The sequence below is a fragment of the Mya arenaria genome, chromosome 1 (genome assembly GCF_026914265.1).
Source record: "Mya arenaria isolate MELC-2E11 chromosome 1, ASM2691426v1".
NCBI lineage: Eukaryota > Metazoa > Mollusca > Bivalvia > Myida > Myidae > Mya > Mya arenaria.
Window position 1 is genome coordinate 22,473,847 of NC_069122.1, and position 22,344 is coordinate 22,496,190.

Sequence of the window (22,344 nt, forward strand, 5' to 3'; positions counted from 1 at the left end):
ATAGCAGAAAAATAGCTGCAACAGTTCTCATTATGTTTGTTGACTTGTCTAAGTTGAAACCAAATCGAGTTTCATGATGTCCTCCACATGTTCATCATTAAAATGGCTAGCCACTCCGTAAGTCATCTTGTATGATGCTGTACACCTTTGAAGTTTTAATTCGCTGAGAGCTTTTGTATCTTTGGCAAGTGTCTTAACTTCTCTTTAGTAAGACCCACTACTGTGGTGCCAGGGAGCATGTCAGCCATAAATCCATGTATCGTGGCCTCTGCATTGAACTGTCAGTCATTGACAGGAACAACTGGATGCACTGGTTGAGGTGTCTGTTCATCCCTGACTTTTGGAACCATCAACATACCTGGAAATACAAATACAAATTACAACTATAGAATTTAAATCTCACTCAAACTGGGTACTCAAGAAATTTTGTTAAACTGTCTCAAATAGAAAATAAAATGACTGCTCCTACGTAATATATATTACTACTACAAAATATTTTATTCATTTTTTTTTAAATTTGAACCAACCCAATTTTCATTTGAACCTCCCATTATAGTCAACAGCCACTTCTTATTGAGAACAATGCTTAAAACATTGTGAGAACAATAAAGAAACTTCAATCGGCCAAATAAAATTTGCAAGATAAAAATCGATTATAATGACACAATCCGAATCGGGATGTCCGAAATAATGCTACATGCGCAAAATTCATTCTCAGTTTGATCATATTCTATTCACTTAAAAAGAAACGTTTCGGGAATTTTTCTTAAAAATAAATGCCAAATATACCCTTAAAATCGATGAATCGATGTTTTTAGAAGTTGTTGGTGGTCGTTTTTTTTTCCAATTTTCCAATACTCGTTTATTCGTCTTCCTCTTCTGTCATATCCGGATATGACCATCCGGATACTGTTTTCTTAGTCCCATCAGGAATTTCCGTAATCACCAGATGCTATCTTAACTAATCATATAGCTCGATTGCCAAGACGTAAATAGGTTCATTAATTTCCGGCTTTACACTTCCGGAAAACTCACCTTTCGTACACATTTTACATTACATTAATTTTACATTACATTTACATTAATTTACATGATTTACATTAATCTCAAAATCGATCCGTGAGGCTTAAATCCGGAATTTTATCATCCCTGTATAATGCCTCTAGTATGTTCCAAAGATTTTTCTAAGATTTGACCTAGTGACCTAGTTTTTGACCCCATGTGACCCACTTTTACAAGTGGTCGATTTGATCAAGGGGAACATTCTGACCAAGTTTGAACATTTTCTGATCAATGCCTACAAAGATATGGTGCCGGACGGACTGACAGAAGGACGGACTGAATGACGGACGGAACGACGGACAACGCCAAAACAATATCCCCCTCCCGAAACCTTCGATTTGGCGAGGGATAAAAATAGGACTGTCTAATGTCAAAAGCATCCCAGAAATATTGATATTTGTTTTTTTATCTTTACATATGGTCCAAATTACATTGTTGTAGCCTAAAACTAGAAATGTGTCCATAGGACACGGATGCCCCCACTTCGATTTTTTGTCACAGAAAATAAGCCATAATGATTATTCAGGATAAATGATTAAAGCGATTTCCATGGCTATCGAACTTGATCAAGATATTGTGGTCACAAACATGTGTTAAAAGTTTGGTGAGGATTGGACAAACAGTTTTTAAGAATTAGATCGGAAACAATCTTCGGGACGTATTTTTCAAGTCTTTTTTTGCAAATAAAGGGCCGTAACTCCTAAATGACAAAAGCGATTTCCATGGCTATCGAACTTGATCAAGATATTATGGTCACAATCATGTATGTAAAGTTTGGTGAGGATTGGACACATACTTTTCAAGAATTAGATTGGAAACATATATTTTTGAAGTATTTTTGGCAAAAAAGGGCCGTAACTCCTAAATGACTAAAGCGATTTCTATGACTATCGAACTTGATCAAGATATTATGGTCACAAACATGTGTTTAAAGTTTGGTGAGGATTGGACAAACGGTTTTCAAGAATTAGATCGGAAACAATCTTCGGGACGTACGTACGTACGTACGTACGTACAGACAGACAGACAGACAGACGTACGTACGGACAAGGGCAACCCTATATGCCGCCACTTTGTGGGGGCATAAAAAAATAAAGTTGGTAGAAAGGGTTGGCACCAGCTTTGACCCCGAGGAAATAATTTGAACAAACTTTGTAGTGGATACAACATATCAAATATCAAAGGTCTTGGCCATGTGGTTTGAGAAAAGAAAATTTTCAATAATTTCCCCATACAAGTTGTTAGGAAACTTGTGAACCTCAGGGCACAGCCAGTTTTGTCCCGAAGGGCATAATTTTAACCAACTTGGTGGAGGACCACTGTATGATGGTACATACAAATTTATGAAGGGTCTGGGCCTAGATGTTTAAGACAAGTTTTTTATATATATATATAAGTATGTAAGAAGTTTGTGACCCTAGGTCGGGGCCAGCTTTGACCCAAGGGGCATAATTTAAAAAAAATGGTAGGGGACTACTAGACAATTTAACACATGAAATAAACTCTAGGCCTCATGGTTTTTGTCAAGATTTTTTTCTCCTTTTGGCTGCCATGCCAATGAGAGTTCTTCATTTCTTTGAACAGTTTTGAAAGGGCACCATCCAAGGAACATCCCAGTGAAGTTTTATCTAAATTGGCCCGTCAATTTGGGAGGAGATATCGTTTGAAGCAATTGTTGATGGACTGCAGCCATAAGTTTGAACATATCTAGTTTCAAAAGACAAACAAAACTATCAGAAACATTGATGTTCTGCATACACAGATATCGATTTTGTAAAAGACAAAAATGCCTGAAGATAAAGAAACTACTACTGCAACTACAATGAACTCAAAGTAAAAAATGTTCATCATCTTTAACACAGAATTTACGATGTTAATGATCTGATTACAACTCGATAGGAGCTAAGTACAATAAACTCTCAGCATTTTAATCCTTTTCTCAGCGAGATTTAACTGCACCGGAAATGTCTAAAACCTAATTCCATGGCTACAGCCAACAAATTCAGCAGGTTCATCTGAGCTATTTTTTTGTGAAGGATGAGAAGCATAAATAAACCTTGTATTGTCTATCACATTAGGCCTTTGAGAAAAAAGGCTTTTAATTAACACAAATTAAATAAATTACCATAAAATTAAATCATACTTATCATTATCAGTCAGTTTATCCAAAGTAAAAAAAATGCATATTTATGAGTTCCTTAACCCTTTACCGCATAATTGTGCAATAATGCGCCTTAATCTATTTCCACATGATCACACCAAATGGTCTCTTTATCGATTACCCTATAATTGCGCTGAAATGTTCTTCTATCGATTCCTGCATGATTGCACCAAAATGCGCTATCATTGATAAGGGTAATTTACTAACATATTTGTTGCTTATTTTTTCGCAACTCATGCATTTTTATGAAGTATAAATATATAAGTATATCGATAACTATATAACTCGAGAAAATAGATATTACTATTTTTACTTTATACAATACATGACTCCTTTGATTTGAATATTTGTTATTGTTTTAATCTCCTTTTAAATAAAATTTGGATCTTTGGTGTGAAATCTATTATGCTACAATAAATTATTTTCATCTATAATTGATTAAATCATAAGAAATACTACAAAAATATAAGTTTGTAATGTACAGGTGTCAATTTGAGTGTATAATATTATAATATGAAACATATCTTCCAACTTTTTGCATGAGTTGTGTTTGTTTATAAATAGTTTGCCAAAATAAATTTGACGATATGATAAAAAAATTATCACTGGATTGAAAATTTAATTACCTACAAACATTATACTGATCAATAATTGATAAACCCAAAAGAAATAAGTTTAAGAAAAACAAGTTTGAAATGCATATCAATTTTCCAATATTCACCAATAATTCTCCTATGCAGTAGGGGATAGGGGCTCATTATCTATTGACTACTGGTAATCAATGTACTGATAAGCCAAGCACTGGCAGGCCTTATATGGCTTGGTTTGACATGAGATAAAGATTAACCCTTTTTAACAAATTTTCAACTCTAAAATATTTCAACATTGAATTCATGGAAGTTTTCCTGCATGTTTGAAACTATCAAAGCCAGCTTTTACCGACATTGATAAAAGCATTAGATTCGCTACATGATTGAAATGGTCCAAGCAACCACTAACTGACATTGAAATGGCCAAAGTTTCCACACATGTTTGAAACTGTCCAAGCCAGCACTTACTGACATTAATTTTGTGGAAGTTCCCCATGTGTTAAAACTGTCCAAGCCAGCAATTACTGACATTCATATTGCAAAAACTTAACCCTGCATGTTTGAAACTGTCAATGCCAGAACTAACCAACATTGATGTTATAGAAGTTACCCTGCATGTTTGACACCTTTTCAGCAAGCATTTACTGACATTCGTAGAACAAAAGTTTCCCCACATGTTTGAAACCGTCATAGCAAGCACTAACGGACAATGATATCACAGCAGTTTCCCCACATGTTGAAACTGTCAAAGTCAGCACTTATCAACAATGATATCACAGCAGTTTCCCCACATGTTGAAACTGTCAAAGTCAGCACTTATCAATAATGATATCACAGCAGCTTCACAACATGTTAAAACTGTCAAAGTCAGCACTGTCAAAGTCAGCACTTATCAACAATGATATCGAAACTGTCAAAGTCAGCACTTACCAACAATGATATCACAGCAGTTTCCACATGTGTTGAAACTGTCAAAGTCAGCACTTATCAACAATGATATCACAGCAGTTTCCCCACATGTTAAAACTGTCATAGCGAGCACTAACCGACAATGATATCACAGCAGTTTCCCCACATGTTGAAACTGTCGAAGTCAGCACTTATCAATAATGATATCACAGCAGTTTCCCCACATGTTGAAACTGTCAAAGTCAGCACTGTCAAAGTCAGCACTTATCAACAATGATATCAAAAGTGTCAAAGTCAGCACTTACCAACAATGATATCACAGCAGTTTCCACACATGTTGAAACTGTCAAAGTCAGCACTTATCAACAATGATATCACAGCAGTTTCCCCACATGTTGAAACTGTTAAAGTCAGCACTTATCAATAATGATATCACAGCAGTTTCACAACATGTTAAAACTGTCAAAGTCAGCACTGTCAAAGTCAGCACTTATCAACAATGATATCGAAACTGTCAAAGTCAGCACTTACCAACAATGATATCACAGCAGTTTCCACACATGTTGAAACTGTCAAAGTCAGCACTTACCAATAATGATATCACAGCAGTTTCCCCACATGTTGAAACTGTCAAAGTCAGCACTTATCAACAATGATATCGAAACTGTCAAAGTCAGCACTTATCAATAATGATATCACAGCAGCTTCACAACATGTTAAAACTGTCAAAGTCAGCACTGTCAAAGTCAGCACTTATCAACAATGATATCGAAACTGTCAAAGTCAGCACTTACCAACAATGATATCACAGCAGTTTCCACATGTGTTGAAACTGTCAAAGTCAGCACTTATCAACAATGATATCACAGCAGTTTCCCCACATGTTAAAACTGTCATAGCGAGCACTAACCGACAATGATATCACAGCAGTTTCCCCACATGTTGAAACTGTCGAAGTCAGCACTTATCAATAATGATATCACAGCAGTTTCCCCACATGTTGAAACTGTCAAAGTCAGCACTGTCAAAGTCAGCACTTATCAACAATGATATCAAAAGTGTCAAAGTCAGCACTTACCAACAATGATATCACAGCAGTTTCCACACATGTTGAAACTGTCAAAGTCAGCACTTATCAACAATGATATCACAGCAGTTTCCCCACATGTTGAAACTGTTAAAGTCAGCACTTATCAATAATGATATCACAGCAGTTTCACAACATGTTAAAACTGTCAAAGTCAGCACTGTCAAAGTCAGCACTTATCAACAATGATATCGAAACTGTCAAAGTCAGCACTTACCAACAATGATATCACAGCAGTTTCCACACGTGTTGAAACTGTCAAAGTCAGCACTTATCAATAATGATATCACAGCAGTTTCACAACATGTTAAAACTGTCAAAGTCAGCACTGTCAAAGTCAGCACTTATCAACAATGATATCGAAACTGTCAAAGTCAGCACTTACCAACAATGATATCACAGCAGTTTCCACACGTGTTTAAACTGTCAAAGTCAGCACTTACCAATAATGATATCACAGCAGCTTCCCCACATGTTGAAACTGTCATAGCAAGCACTAACTGACAATGATATCACAGCAGTTTCCCCACATGTTGAAACTGTCGAAGTCAGCACTTATCAATAATGATATCACAGCAGTTTCCCCACATGTTGAAACTGTCAAAGTCAGCACTGTCAAAGTCAGCACTTATCAACAATGATATCAAAAGTGTCAAAGTCAGCACTTACCAACAATGATATCACAGCAGTTTCCACACATGTTGAAACTGTCAAAGTCAGCACTTATCAACAATGATATCACAGCAGTTTCCCCACATGTTGAAACTGTCAAACTCAGCACTTACCAACAATGATATCACAGCAGTTTCCCCACATGTTGAAACTGTCAAACTCAGCACTTATCAACAATGATATGGAAACTGTCAAAGTCAGCACTTACCAACAATGATATCACAGCAGTTTCCCCACGTGTTGAAACTGTCAAAGTCAGCATTTACCAACAATGATATCACAGCAGTTTCTCACCATGTTGAAACTGTCAAAGTCAGCACTTACCGACAATGATATCACATCAGTTTCCCCACGTATTGAAACTGTCAAAGTCAGCACTTACCAACAATGATATCACAGCAGTTTCCCAACATATTGAAACTGTCAAACTCAGCACTTACCGACAATGATATCACAGCAGGTTCCCCACATGTTGAAACCGTCAAAGTCAGCACTTATCAATAATGATATCACAGCAGTTTCCCCACTTGTTGAAACTGTCAAAGTCAGCACTTACCAATAATGATATTGCAGCAGTTTTATTGCATCAGTTTCCCCACATGTTGAAACTGTCAAAGTCTGCACTTATCAATAATGATATTGCAGCAGTTTCCCCACGTGTTGAAACTGTCAAAGTCAGCATTTACCAACAATGATATCGCAGCAGTTTCCCCACGTGTTAAAACTGTCAAAGTCAGCACTTACCAACAATGATATCGCAGCAGTTTCCCCACGTGTTAAAACTGTCAAAGTCAGCACAAACTGTCAAAGTCAGCACTTACCAATAATGATATAGCAGCAGTTTCCCCACATGTTGAAACTGTCAAAGTCAGCACTTATCAACAATGATATCACAGCAGTTTCCCCACATGTTGAAACTATCAAAGTCAGCACTTACCAATAATGATATCACAGCAGTTTCCCCACATGTTAAAACTGTCAAAGTCAGCACTTATCAACAATGATATCGCAGCAGTTTCCCGACGTGTTAAAACTGTCCAAGTCAGCACTTATCAACAATTATATCACATTAGTTTCAGATCAGGTTTCAAACTGCCCAAGACAGCGCGATAGCTTCCAGTAATGTTTGAAACTGTTCAAGCCAGCACTTACTGACAATGATATTGCAGAAGTTTCAGCACATTTTTGAAACTGTCCAAGCCAGCGCGGAAATTTCCTGTCATGTTTAAAAATGTTCAAGTCAGCACTTACCGAAATCAATATCACGGAAGTTTCCCCGCATGCTGCCAGAGGTCTTTTCTTCCAGGATATTAACATAGCCAAAGGGTGGTCGACCGCGCTTGGTGACACTGTCAGAAGGGGCCTCCTCTATCTTCATCATGTCATACAGGGATGGGGCCCGAGTCACTTGCTCTAATGGCATGTCTGAAATAACAGCAATTCGTACATACACAATTTTCTAAATAAAGAACTCTAGCATTACAGCCTACAGTTTCTCTTGAGAGAACATGAACATTTTGATTTACTTTTGAATTAATTCTATTTATTTTTTACCTCTACTAACCAATTGACTTTTTTCACACAGGGTGCAGAACATAATGTTGCTTTCCTCATAATCAAGCCAGGAAAATCGCTTTTTTTCATTTCTCACTAAACTGCATTTTAGACTATTGCTTTCACACTTTTCTTTTGACCTTCTTTACCATTTCTATTCCCTGAATTTTCTTTGTCAGCAAAAAATACCCATATTTAAGCAGGTCCATTTTTAGTTTCGTCTGCTTGAAAGCAACATGAAAGAAATTGAGAACTGGTAATGAGTGTCGTTATATTTGAGAAAACAGGACATTAACATCTGTTTATATTCACATTTTTTTTGACAGGAAATGATATAACATGGCTCAAAACTGAAGCATTGTTTATTGTTTCCCCAATCAGATCAAATACTTTATATGACATATTACATGTATAAGTTGCAGTGTGCACATGCATGTATCACTGTGGAGGACATCCATGTCTTACAGAAAATCACTCAAAATTATCAACATAACCATTCCGGCTAGCTAGATATAGGTTTTACTAGACCAGGCCAGCTGTTTAATAGACAATGTTGTTGGGATGTGGGCAAGTCCAAGACTCTAAGCTCTAAAACAAAAACAGCATTTCCAGCACTGACAAGGAACAGCTTCCAGAACAAACAAAGTTTTCAATAAAAACAAGAAACAAATACCTGTCTGTACAGGACTAGTGGTTGTTATCTTGATAGTCTCTGCTGCTTCTTTCCTCCTCTTTTCAGCCTCAGCTTCCTCCTGAACCAGCTGGTATGCCATACCATCCTTGTCGACACACCTGTAAAAATATCACTTCATGCTTTGGAAGGTTTTTTGGTTTGGTGAAAATTCACGTATGGAATACACATCTTATCAAGCATAGAATACATGTATAAAATACATTCCATGCATTTCTGAGGGAGTATAAAGAATAAATGCATCTTCAATGAAACACAAATAGATGTTTAAAAAGAACCACATGAGAAGTCATCAACAAAATGTACTCTGGATGTTACGTAAAATTCAAAGGACATTAAATCAAGAAACAATAAAATTAAATTTCATACCCCATATCATGAACCCTAGCATAGCTGTGTATGTTATAGTTTGCAACATGTCGCAGGAACCATGAGTAGTGAACCCCAGTATGGGGACAGTTCTGGCAAACCACAGAAAATGAGGTTTTCCTGTCCGGGTTCACGGGGTTGAGGCAGTTGTCTGGCTGCACTATGGACACACTATACATGCAAATGGAACAAGAGCTGTCACAGGAGTGTCGAATACCCCCGACTGCCACCTGGTCATAGAAAACTATTTCTTTCAAAAGAGGCCATAACTCTGTCAAAACATTTGGTGGACTCTAATCAAAGTAGAACTTGATCTGTATTAAGTGGCATAATTCCATAAAAAACGAGGCCAATGAGGGCCTATGCTCTACTGGCAACTGACAAGAAAAAGTAACAAAGGTCAATAACTATGTAATTGTCTAAAATAGGGTTATTGTTCTTGTACACTGCACTTCCTCTCATTGTGCTTTGCCTTTGTATAAGTTAAATTAAATTCCATCCAATATATTTCAAGGTATGTTCTAAACAAGGAAAAGTGACAATCAGCAATAACTCTATAATAAGCTGATACAGAGTTATGGTTCTTGTACAATACACTTCCTATAATTGTGCTTTATTATAGTATGCAGTTTAATTAAACTTCATCCAGTAGTTTTCAAGTTAAGCTCCAGACAAAATGAAGTAACAAAGGGAAATCACTCTGCTTTAAGATTAAACAGAGTTATGGTTCTTGTACACTGCACTCACTCTCATTGTAATTCACAATTGTATGAAGATTAATTGAATTCCATCCAGTAGTTTTCAAAATACTCTGGACAAAGAAAACTAACAATAACTCTGTAATTATCTGCAAGAGAGTTTTTGTTCCTGTACAATGCACTTCCTCTCATTGTGCTTGACTATTGGATTAAGTTTAATTAAAAAACTATTTTTCAAGTTATGCTTGAGACAAGGAATATTGCAACTGATGGACCGACCGACTGACCAACCACAGGGTGACTCCAATATATCCCCTTCGAACTTTGTTTGTCGGGGAATAATAAGCACATCATGTACATTATGAGCAACTGACCCTTGTCATATGGAAAAAAGATGCAAGACATTATCAGGCTAAAACCAGTATAAATTGTATACAGTATGCAAAAATGACAATTAAAGTCAATGTCTCTTACACCATTAAAATGTTCACATTTATATGTTTCTGAAACATACACTAACCAATTTTGCTTTTAAGTCAAAACAAATAAAGAGGTACAAGTTACTTGTTGAGATATTTACTCTAGGAAATGTAGACCGCTTTTAACAACAGTTATTGTCTGGAAAGCTGTGCCATTCTCCCTCCCCTGCTGGTGCACAGTCAGCTCGAATGTATAATTATTGGCAGGCACTAGGCACTCTGATGGAAACTCCAGGATTGATGTGTTCATGGTAATGTTACAGGCACTAGTATTCTCTTTGTTGCTATGGAAACAGCCATCTCCATAGCTTCCATCTTCTGAGAGGTACTGGCAGGTCCAAGAGCAACTAAAAGGAACAGATGCATCACCAGTTAAGCAATGATTAGTTCTCAATGTACCCCACTTTTACCACTACTTAATGAAAACTTGTCAATCACATACAATTTAGCAATCTTCAACTTTCTAAAATGTGTATTTTTTCTTGAACAAAAAATAAACATATTTATACAGGTTTAACACATTATTTTTATTACAGATGATCTCACCTAAAATTCTGACTGTGTTTGTCATCTGGATCGAATGATTGTGACCCATCCACAGTTACAACATCTCGGATCTTGAACCACCGCAGTAAACCCCCAGATATCTTAGCCACAAGGGGACTGGGGGAAATACTGACCACAGTCATAACACTGGAATACACTAAAGTACCAACCATGTCCACCTGAAAAATATCAATGCATTCCCCAATAAACTAGAACTCCGCGAGTCAGATGTGTCGCCTGACAATTTATTTGCTGTCAACATTATAGCTGTTAGATTAGCATTTTATTCATTTCTAGACAATGATGTTGGCATTTAACTTTCATGTGTAGATGGCATTTGACCTGAAGGTAACAACATTCAGCCTGACAACAATTAACAACAAAAATTAACAAAAAAAGATGCAAGAGAAATGGTTCTTGTGCACTATACTTGCCCTCAATGAGATCTATCTAGCTATGAAATTTCAAGTTGATACCTCTTATATTCTTCAAGACATGCCCTGGACAAAACTTTAAGCATGAAAATTAACAAAGTGCAATTACTCTAAAACTGCCACTGCCGCTGCCTCTGCCGCCACCGCCGACAAAAGTAACCCCTATATGTCGCCTAGTCAGGCGACACAACAAGAGCTGTCACTGGAATGGCCCCGAAAGGCCTCTTTGGATGGATAGTATTTGGGCCAGTATGGACAGATATCCTTAAGTATGTAACATATATGCATGATGACTAACCCTACCTTCCCATGAAGTTTGGACATATTAACCTGAATCATTTTTCAAGAGCAAAGAATGTACATGTAAATGATAAGTCACTGCAAGATGGATGTCAACTCATCTCTCCACCTAAGCGTTCTTCAGTTATTGATCATTTGACACACTGACCTAAAAATAAATAGGGTACATGTGCTGGTCTTTACCAACCTGCATAACTAGTTTGAGGCCCTTGGCCTAAGCGTTCTTAAGTTATTGATAGGAACCAGATTTTCAGCTTGAGGTCAACAAGGCCATGACCTTTGACCCACTGACATCAATATCAAGGTTCCTCTGCTTGACATTACAAAGATGCCTTCGATGTTCGAGGTTCCTTTGCCATAGCAGTTTTCATTTATTTAAACTCAACAAGAGCCAACTGTCACAAAATACACCCGTCCTTACTTTAGAACAACAAGTTTGGTGACAAGTGGTTGTACATTATGCCAAATTTAGAGAGCAAACACTGTAAAGACAGTTTAGCCAATTCAAGGGTCATAACTCTAGAGTGCCTGAGGGGATATGGCTGGTTATAAAACCTGATTAAGATATTCAGCCCATACACATTCTGACCAATTTTTGTGATAATTGGATCATCTTCGAGGCTATTTTTAGAATTAAATGGGGAAACCAAACTAGAATATATATTTCAGGGGCCAATTGTATAAAACTGGATATCCACTGGTTAGAACTAACTGGTTTAATATAATTGGCTGCAGAAGTCTACAGTCATCTCTTAGACACAAGGTCAAACCCTCCTCTTCAACCCTCATAATGCCCTCAAAATCTCTCCGGATTTACACAATTTGGAGAAATTACCTCTGTGAAGGCTGAAAATATGGAATTCAGTTTTAAAAGAATGAAAACTTTACTCATGCAAATACCAACCATTTATTTTCTACTCACCCTAAAGCTAACAGTGTGGTTTCCAAGGGAGAGTCTGCCAGGAGGCAGAACCAGCACCCTGCTCTTATTTCTTGTTACATGATCATCAATTGACCAATTGTAAGCCATGGTGGAAGTTAGGTTACAGTTTGACTTCACATCTGCTTCTATGGTAAAAGGCTGGGAATATAACCTCTGAAAAATACAGGAAATAATGAAACAATGAAATTGAAACAATGCCAGATTAAGATGCAAATCATCTATTCATATAAAAAGGTGTAGCATTAGTTCTTGTATTTAATACATTTTCAAAATCATGACTTAAAATTAAACATCAGTTTAAACTGTTTCATCCTGCATTTTTTTTAATTCAATCTAATTTCTTTGACAGTTACTATGTAAGTTTCTCTTCATTTAAACAGTATAAAGACAAGAACTATGTTTCCAATGTACTTCTGTTAAACCCCCTCCCTTGGTGTAAGGATGACTGATGGTGACAGTTCCCCTCTTAAACCCCCTCCCTTGGTGTAAGGATGACTGATGGTGACAGTTCCCCTGTTAAACCCCCTCCCTTGGTGTAAGGATGACTGATGGTGACAGTTCCCCTGTTAAACCCCCTCCCTTGGTGTAAGGATGACTGATGGTATAAGGTTTACTGATGGTGACATTTCCCCTGTTAAACCCCCTACCTTGGTGTAAGGTTTACTGATTGTGACAATTCCCCTGTTAAACCCCCTACCTTGGTGTAAGGTTTACTGATTGTGACAATTCCCCTGTTAGACCCCCACCCTTGGTGTAAGGTTTACTGATTATGACAATTCCCATGTTAGACCCCCACCGTTGGTGTGAGGTTTACTGTTTGTGACAATCCCTGTCCCCGACCTGTGTCTAACCCTCTACCCTAGTGTGGTGTTTACTGATGATCACCATTCCTATGCCCCACCTATTTACCCCCTACCTTGGTATATATAAAGTGTACTGATGATCATAATTCCCCTATTCCCATCTATTTAACCCCATACCTTGGTGTAAGGTGTACTAATGATCACAATTCCCCATATTCCCCCCAACCTTGGTGAAAAGTGTACTAATGATCATAATTCCCCTAATTCCCACCTACCTTGGTGTAAGGTGTACTGATATTCACAATTCCCTTATCCCCACCTATTTACCCCCTACTTTTGTATAAGGTGTACTGATGATCACAACCCCCCCCCCATTATCATAATTCCCCTAATTCCCCCCTACCATAGTGTAAGGTGTACTGATGTTCACTATTCCCCTATTCCCCCCTATTTACCCCCTACCTTAGTGTAAGCTGTACTGATGATCACAATTCCCCATATTCCCCCCAACCTTGGTGAAAAGTGTACTAATGATCATAATTCCCCTAATTCCCACCTACCTTGGTGTAAGGTGTTCTGATATTCACAATTTCCTTATCCCCACCTATTTACCCCCTACCTTTGTATAAGGTGTACTGATGATCACAACCCCCCCCCCCCCCCATTATCATAATTCCCCTAATTCCCCCTACCTTAGTGTAAGGTGTACTGATGATCACTATTCCCCTATTCCCCCCTATTTACCCCCTACCTTAGTGTAAGCTGTACTGATGATCACAAATCCCCTATTCCCCCTATTTACCCCCTAACTTAGTGTAAGGTATACTGATGATACTAATTCCCCTATTCTATTATTATTTACCCCCCTACCTTGGTGTAAGGTTTACTGATAATGACAATTTTGGGTTCATCACAGTAGGGCTTGTCCAGTACAAACAGCAGTTTATGGGCTATCTGGGAGCCCAGTGAGTTCTTGGCCAGCACAGTGATGTTGTATACACTCTCACTGAAAGTGAACAGCTTCTATTCTAGACTACTTAATATTATTCATTTTAAAGAGAGCTTCACTATTCTCTAATTAGATTCCAAGTAGAAATGTGATAATTAAGATCTTTTATAATCTTCCCGGCAGTCAAACTTCTATTTCATTTAAAGTTTGGTCAAAGCTCATATGCAAAAGTAGCTTCAAATGTGATACAAATTGTAATGTGTTTGCTAGGAAGCAAACCAGTAGTGGTGTAAGTTATATAACGACTCAAAGATTTGATGCATATAGGTATTGAAAGGAAAGGGAACGGATATCAAACTCCAAGATGTGACACATATAGGAATTGAAAGGAAAGGGAACAGATATCAAACTCGAAGATGTGACACATATAGGAATTGAAAGGAAAAGAACAGATATCAAACTCGAAGATGTGACACATATAGGAATTGAAAGGGAACATATGATCAAACTCGAAGATGTGACATATATAGGAATTGAAAGGAAAAGAACAGATATCAAACTCTAAGATGTGACAAATATAGGAATTGAAAGGGAACAGATATCAAACTTGAAGGTTTGACACATATAGGGATTGAACGGAAAGGGAACAGATATCAAACTCGAAGATGTGATACATATAGGAATTGCAAGGGAACAGATATCAAACTCGAAGATGTGACAATTATAGGAATTGAAAGGGAACAGATATCAAATTGAAGATGTGACAAATATAGGAATTGAAAGGGAACAGATATCAAACTCGAAGGTTTGACACATATAGGGATTGAACGGAAAGGGAACAGATATCAAACTCGAAGATGTGACACATACAGGAATTAAAAGGAAAGGGGACAGATATCAAACTCGAAGATGTGACACATATAGGGATTGAAAGGAAAGGAAACAGATATCAAACTTGAAAATGTGACACATATAGGGATTGAAAGGAAACAGATACCAAACTCGAAGATGTGACACATATAGGGATTGAAAGGAAAAGGAACTGATATCAAACTCGAAGATATGACACATATAGGGATTGAAAGGGAACATACATGTAACGACTCAAGATTTGTTACCTAGAAAGGGAACAGATATATAAAGATATATAACGACTCAATGATTTGTCCCATGAAGGGATTGAAATGGAACAGATAAAATAAAACTGCGATCATTTGAACAGACATTCGTTCAAGAACTGGTTATAGGTGGAGGTCTAGGCTTACTTCCTACCATTATTCCTTCCATTTTCATATACAATATACTGACGATGGATTGAAACCTAAATAAGTCGAGGACTCGAGCATCATTGCCAATCCCAAATACACAAATCATGCACAAAACTTAATGATTAGAACGAGGTCATAATTTCACATATTTTTCCGAAAGGGTGTTCCAAAATAAACAAAAGATTGCAGGTGTTAAATTTTTCGCAAGTTGCAAAAATTGCCATGTCAGATGAAAGGAAATTTAATAAGGTATGAAAATCATATAATGACTGCTATTAAATGACAAGGGTTCAACAGTTCAAAACATCGGATCACTCGAGGTTTTCACTTAGGCCCCGGTGTCCTCGAGCGATTACAGTTTCACTGTATAAAACAATATTCAGGGATTGAAAGGTAACAGATATATAACAACTCAAAGATGTGACATATTCAGGGATTGAAAGGTAACAGATATATAACAACTCAAAGATCTGACATATTCAGGGATTGAAAGGTAACAGATATATAACAACTCAAAGATGTGACATATTCAGGGATTGAAAGGTAACAGATATATAACAACTCAAAGATGTGAAATATTCAGGGATTGAAAGGTAACAGATATATAACAACTCAAAGATGTGACATATTCAGGGATTGAAAGGTAACAGATATATAACAACTCAAAGATGTGACATATTCAGGGATTGAAAGGTAACAGATATATAACAACTCAAAGATGTAACATATTCAGGGATTGAAAGGTAACAGATATATAACAACTCAAAGATGTGACATATTCAGGGATTGAAAGGTAACAGATATATAACAACTCAAAGATGTAACATATTCAGGGATTGAAAGGTAACAGATATATAACAACTCAAAGATGTGACATATTCAGGGATTGAAAGGTAACAGATAAATAACAACTCAAAGATGTAACATATTCAGGGATTGAAAGGTAACCGATATATAACAACTCAAATATCTGACATATTCGGGGATTGAAAAGGAACAGATATATATCAACTCAAAGATGTGACATATTCAGGGATTGAAAGGTAACAGATATATATCAACTCAAAGATGTGACATATTCGGGGATTGAAAGGTAACAGATATATAACAACTCAAAGATGTGACATATTCAGGGATTGAAAGGTAACAGATATATATCAACTCAAAGATGTGACATATTTAGGGATTGAAAGGTAACAGATATATAACAACTCAAAGATGTGACATATTTAGGGATTGAAAGGTAACAGATATATAACAACTCAAAGATGTGACATATTCAGGGATTGAAAGGTAACAGATATATAACAACTCAAAGATGTGACATATTCAGGGATTGAAAGGGCACAAATTTATAGCATATCTGACATAGGGAGCTTATTGTATAGAAGTATATAAAGACTTATATAAATATTTGGTTTCATTTTTCTAATATCAAATACCTTGCAAAGGAATGATTGACTTCTGTTTTATTTGTAACCAGTTCTCCTGAGCCATCTCCAAAGTTCCAAGTCAAAGTCATGTTTGAGCCATAAGCAAAGGGCTTAAATCTGATTTGTCGATTGATTACTCTCTCAGTGACGTTGCTAAGCAATACAACTTCAAGTTTACTGATTCTGGCCACCACATAGACGTCAATGGAGGCAGAGGCGTTACTAATAGCGTTGAAGGCTGTCACACTCACTACACACCTGGAAGCATGAACAGGACAGTATCAGAACAATAACATAGCACTTAACATTGAATAGCAAAATAGTTTTTATGTTTCCTTATAAATTCCTTATGCCTTTGTTTGTCCAGCTGTCTTTAAGTAAAGCTGGATGTATTTATCATTACATTTATTGTACAATTTATATACCTGCCAATGTAGGGGAAAGCATATCTCATATAGTTTGAGATTGACTTGAATTCTCCATTCCATTGATTTCTATTCACAATAGAGGACTTGAACCTCCATTTGTAATACAAAGGGGAGTTAGGGTAGGAAGGCCTCACAATGGCAGTGTATGGCATCTGCTCCCCAGCAGCCACAATGGTACTGTTCACTTGTAACTCCACACCTGAAAGTACATGGGTGTCAACAGTAAGACCATACTGTTGTGTACAACATCTGATCCCCATAACTCCTTCTAAGCCCATGGGTGAAAGTTGGAAATTTTGCAAAACCTGAACTATTTTGCTGGGGGCCGCAGGGACCCGGTGGGTCCAGGGCAAAGCCCTGGCAGGTTGTGCAGGGGGCCAGAGGCCCCCGGAAGCTTCTGAGATTTAAGAATTTTAAGGGTATTAAATGCCATTCCAGAGTATAAATTGACTATGAAATAAAAATAAAGCCTGTGTGACAAGGTTTTGTCACATAATATTTGTTTTATGTATGTGTGTGTTCACTATTTTTTAGAGTTAGTTTTGTTTCAGTTCTTATGTCTCTATGTTTTAGTATATTTGATATATTCTTTGATTATCAATAATATCTGTATATATTACTATTAAATGCACATTTTATTTTAACCAAATTTGCACATTTGATGTTTACTACACTGTGAAATGTATATATTCATTGTATGTGTTAAATAATGTATATTTCAATCATTTGTCATTTACTCATTCGAATTTCTTTTTCATGTTTGTGTACTCATGTTGTTTGATAATTATCTTCAATGCAGGAGCATTGATTTTATGTGACAGGGGAATTTGTGACAAGGTTTTGTCACATAATATTTGTTTTATGTATGTGTGTGTTCACTATTTTTTAGAGTTAGTTTTGTTTCAGTTCTTATGTCTCTATGTTTTAGTATATTTGATATATTCTTTGATTATCAATAATATCTGTATATATTACTATTAAATGCACATTTTATTTTAACCAAATTTGCACATTTGATGTTTACCATATTTGACAATGTAATTGATTTTCATTGTTGTATATCTTCTTTAGCTATTTGTATACAAGGTAAACAATTATAAAACAGTTGACAATAAGCAACATTAGACTACCTTTGTCACTGTAAAGTAATAAACCAATATCAAAGTTTTTACAATAAAACCTAATAAGACTAGAAATGTGTCCATAGGACACGGATGCCCCCACTTCGGTTTTTTGTCACAGAAAATAAGCCATCATGATTTTTGAAGTATTTTTGGCAAAAAAGGGCCGTAACTCCTAAATGACTAAAGCGATTTCCATGACTATCAAACTTGATCAAGATATTATGGTCACAAACATGTGTTTAAAGTTTGGTGAGGATTGGACAAACAGTTTTCAAGAATTAGATCGGAAACAATCTTCGGGACGTATTTTTCAAGTCTTTTTTTGCAAATAAAGGGCCGTAACTCCTAAATGACAAAAGCGATTTCCATGGCTATCGAACTTGATCAAGATATTATGGTCACAATCATGTATGTAAAGTTTGGTGAGGATTGGACACATACATTTCAAGAATTAGATTGGAAACATATATTTTTGAAGTATTTTTGGCAAAAAAGGGCCGTAACTCCTAAATGACTAAAGCGATTTTCCATGACTATCCAACTTGATCAAGATATTATGGTCACAAACATGTGTTTAAAGTTTGGTGAGGATTGGACAAACGGTTTTCAAGAATTAGATCGGAAACAATCTTCGGGACGTACGTACGTACAGACAGACAGACAGACGGACAGACGTACGTACGGACAAGGGCAACCCTATATGCCGCCACTTTGTGGGGGCATAAAAAGGCCATGACACAGTTCCAAAAATGATGGAAAAAATAAGAAACGCTGCAATGCGACAAAACCAGGTTTTAAATGATGAATGGAAGAATTTTAGCCTTTGTTGTGAGATTCAGTTTTTTTCTATTTTTAGTAACAGTGGCATTGACCTGACCCAAATGGCCCCAAATGACATTCCAAGAGAGGTCTCCATAATCTCTTCCTACATACCAAGTTTGGTCATAATAGGACAAACCTTACTAGAGTGCTTCAGTTTCATCGGTTTTATTTTTCTATTTGTAGTTACAGTGACCTTGACCCTTTTGCTCAAAACACAATCCTTTGAAAGGTGTCCATAAACAATTCCTGTATAAAAACTTTGGCCGAAATATTTCAACCCTAACTTACGTTGTCAGGTCAGTGAAGCATACACATACTAACTTAACATACACATGTTAACAGTGGACTATACACATACTGACTTAACATACGCAGGTAACCAGTGGACTATACACATACTGACTGAACATACACAGGTGAACAGTGGACTATACACATACTGACTGAACATACACAGGTGAACAGTGGACTATACACATACTGACTTAACATACACAGGTGACCAGTGGACTATACACATACTGACTTAACATACACAGGTGACCAGTGGACTATACACATACTGACTGAACATACACAGGTGAACAGTGGACTATACACATACTGACTGAACATACACATGTTAACAGTGGACTATACACATACTGACTTAACATACGCAGGTAACCAGTGGACTATACACATACTGACTGAACATACACAGGTGAACAGTGGACTATACACATACTGACTTAACATACACAGGTGACCAGTGGACCATACACATACTGACTTAACATACACAGGTGAACAGTGGACTATACACATACTGACTGAACATACACAGGTGAACAGTGGACTATACACATACTGACTTAACATACACAGGTGAACAGTGGACCATACACATACTGACTGAACATACACAGGTGAACAGTGGACTATACACATACTGACTGAACATACACAGGTGAACAGTGGACTATACACATACTGACTTAACATACACAGGTGAACAGTGGACCATACACATACTGACTGAACATACACAGGTGAACAGTGGACTATACACATACTGACTTAATATACACAGGTGACCAGTGGACTATACACATACTGACTGAACATACACAGGTGACCAGTGGACTATACACATACTGACTTAACATACACAGGTGACCAGTGGACTATACACATACTGACTTAATATACACCAGTGACCAGTGGACTATACACATACTGACTTAACATACACAGGTGACCAGTGGACTATACACATACTGACTGAACATACACCAGTGACCAGTGGACTATACACATACTGACTTAACATACACAGGTGAACAGTGGACCATACACATACTGACTTAACATACACAGGTGAACAGTGGACTATACACATACTGACTTAATATACACAGGTGACCAGTGGACCATACACATACTGACTTAACATACACATGTTAACAGTGGACTATACACATACTGACTTAACATACGCAGGTGACCAGTGGACTATACACATACTAACTGAACATACACAGGTGAACAGTGGACCATACACATACTGACTTAATATACACAGGTGACCAGTGGACTATACACATACTGACTTAACATACACAGGTGAACAGTGGACTATACACATACTGACTTAACATACACAGGTGAACAGTGGACTATACACATACTGACTTAACATACACAGGTAACCAGTGGACTATACACATACTGACTTAACATACACATGTGAACAGTGGACTATACACATACTGACTTAACATACGCAGGTAACCAGTGGACCATACACATACTGACTTAACATACGCAGGTGAACAGTGGACTATACACATACTGACTGAACATACACAGGTGAACAGTGGACCATACACATACTGACTGAACATACACAGGTGAACAGTGGACTATACACATACTGACTTAACATACACAGGTGAACAGTGGACTATACACATACTGACTTAACATACGCAGGTAAACAGTGGACCATACACATACTGACTTAACATACACAGGTGAACAGTGGACTATACACATACTGACTTAACATACACAGGTGAACAGTGGACCATACACATACTGACTGAACATACACAGGTGACCAGTGGACTATACACATACTGACTTAACATACGCAGGTAAACAGTGGACCATACACATACTGACTTAACATACACAGGTGAACAGTGGACTATACACATACTGACTTAACATACACAGGTGAACAGTGGACCATACACATACTGACTGAACATACACAGGTGAACAGTGGACTATACACATACTGACTACACATACACAGGTGACCAGTGGACTATACACATACTGACTGAACATACACAGGTGACCAGTGGACCATACACATACTGACTACACATACACAGGTGAACAGTGGACCATACACATACTGACTGAACATACACAGGTGACCAGTGGACCATACACATACTGACTACACATACACAGGTGAACAGTGGACTATACACATACTGACTTAACATACACAGGTGACCAGTGGACTATACACATACTGACTGAACATACACAGGTGAACAGTGGACCATACACATACTGACTTAACATACACAGGTGACCAGTGGACTATACACATACTGACTTAACATACGCAGGTAACCAGTGGACCATACACATACTGACTGAACATACGCAGGTGAACAGTGGACCATACACATACTGACTTAACATACACAGGTGACCAGTGGACCATACACATACTGACTTAACATACACAGGTGACCAGTGGACTATACACATACTGACTACACATACACAGGTGAACAGTGGACTATACACATACTGACTTAACATACACAGGTGACCAGTGGACTATACACATACTGACTGAACATACACAGGTGAACAGTGGACTATACACATACTGACTGAACATACACAGGTGAACAGTGGACTATACACATACTGACTGAACATACACAGGTGAACAGTGGACTATACACATACTGACTTAACATACACAGGTGACCAGTGGACTATACACATA

General features: G+C 37.2%; 1 protein-coding gene across 4 annotated transcripts in view; it reads right to left on the reverse strand.

Moving 5' to 3' along the window:
• The window catches only part of LOC128232845 (uncharacterized), a 383,378-nt gene that overhangs the window by 233,272 nt on the left and 127,762 nt on the right, over nucleotides 1-22,344 (reverse strand). For all 4 annotated transcript variants that reach the window (XM_052946615.1, XM_052946639.1, XM_052946631.1 and 1 more), the window contains 9 exons: nucleotides 17,374-17,575; nucleotides 16,958-17,206; nucleotides 14,169-14,304; nucleotides 12,475-12,648; nucleotides 10,819-10,997; nucleotides 10,374-10,619; nucleotides 9,096-9,266; nucleotides 8,709-8,827; nucleotides 7,733-7,906 (listed from right to left, as the gene is read on the reverse strand). In XM_052946615.1, the coding sequence (XP_052802575.1) occupies nucleotides 7,733-7,906; nucleotides 8,709-8,827; nucleotides 9,096-9,266; nucleotides 10,374-10,619; nucleotides 10,819-10,997; nucleotides 12,475-12,648; nucleotides 14,169-14,304; nucleotides 16,958-17,206; nucleotides 17,374-17,575 (1,650 nt within the window). The remainder of the gene's footprint in view (nucleotides 1-7,732; nucleotides 7,907-8,708; nucleotides 8,828-9,095; nucleotides 9,267-10,373; nucleotides 10,620-10,818; nucleotides 10,998-12,474; nucleotides 12,649-14,168; nucleotides 14,305-16,957; nucleotides 17,207-17,373; nucleotides 17,576-22,344) is intronic.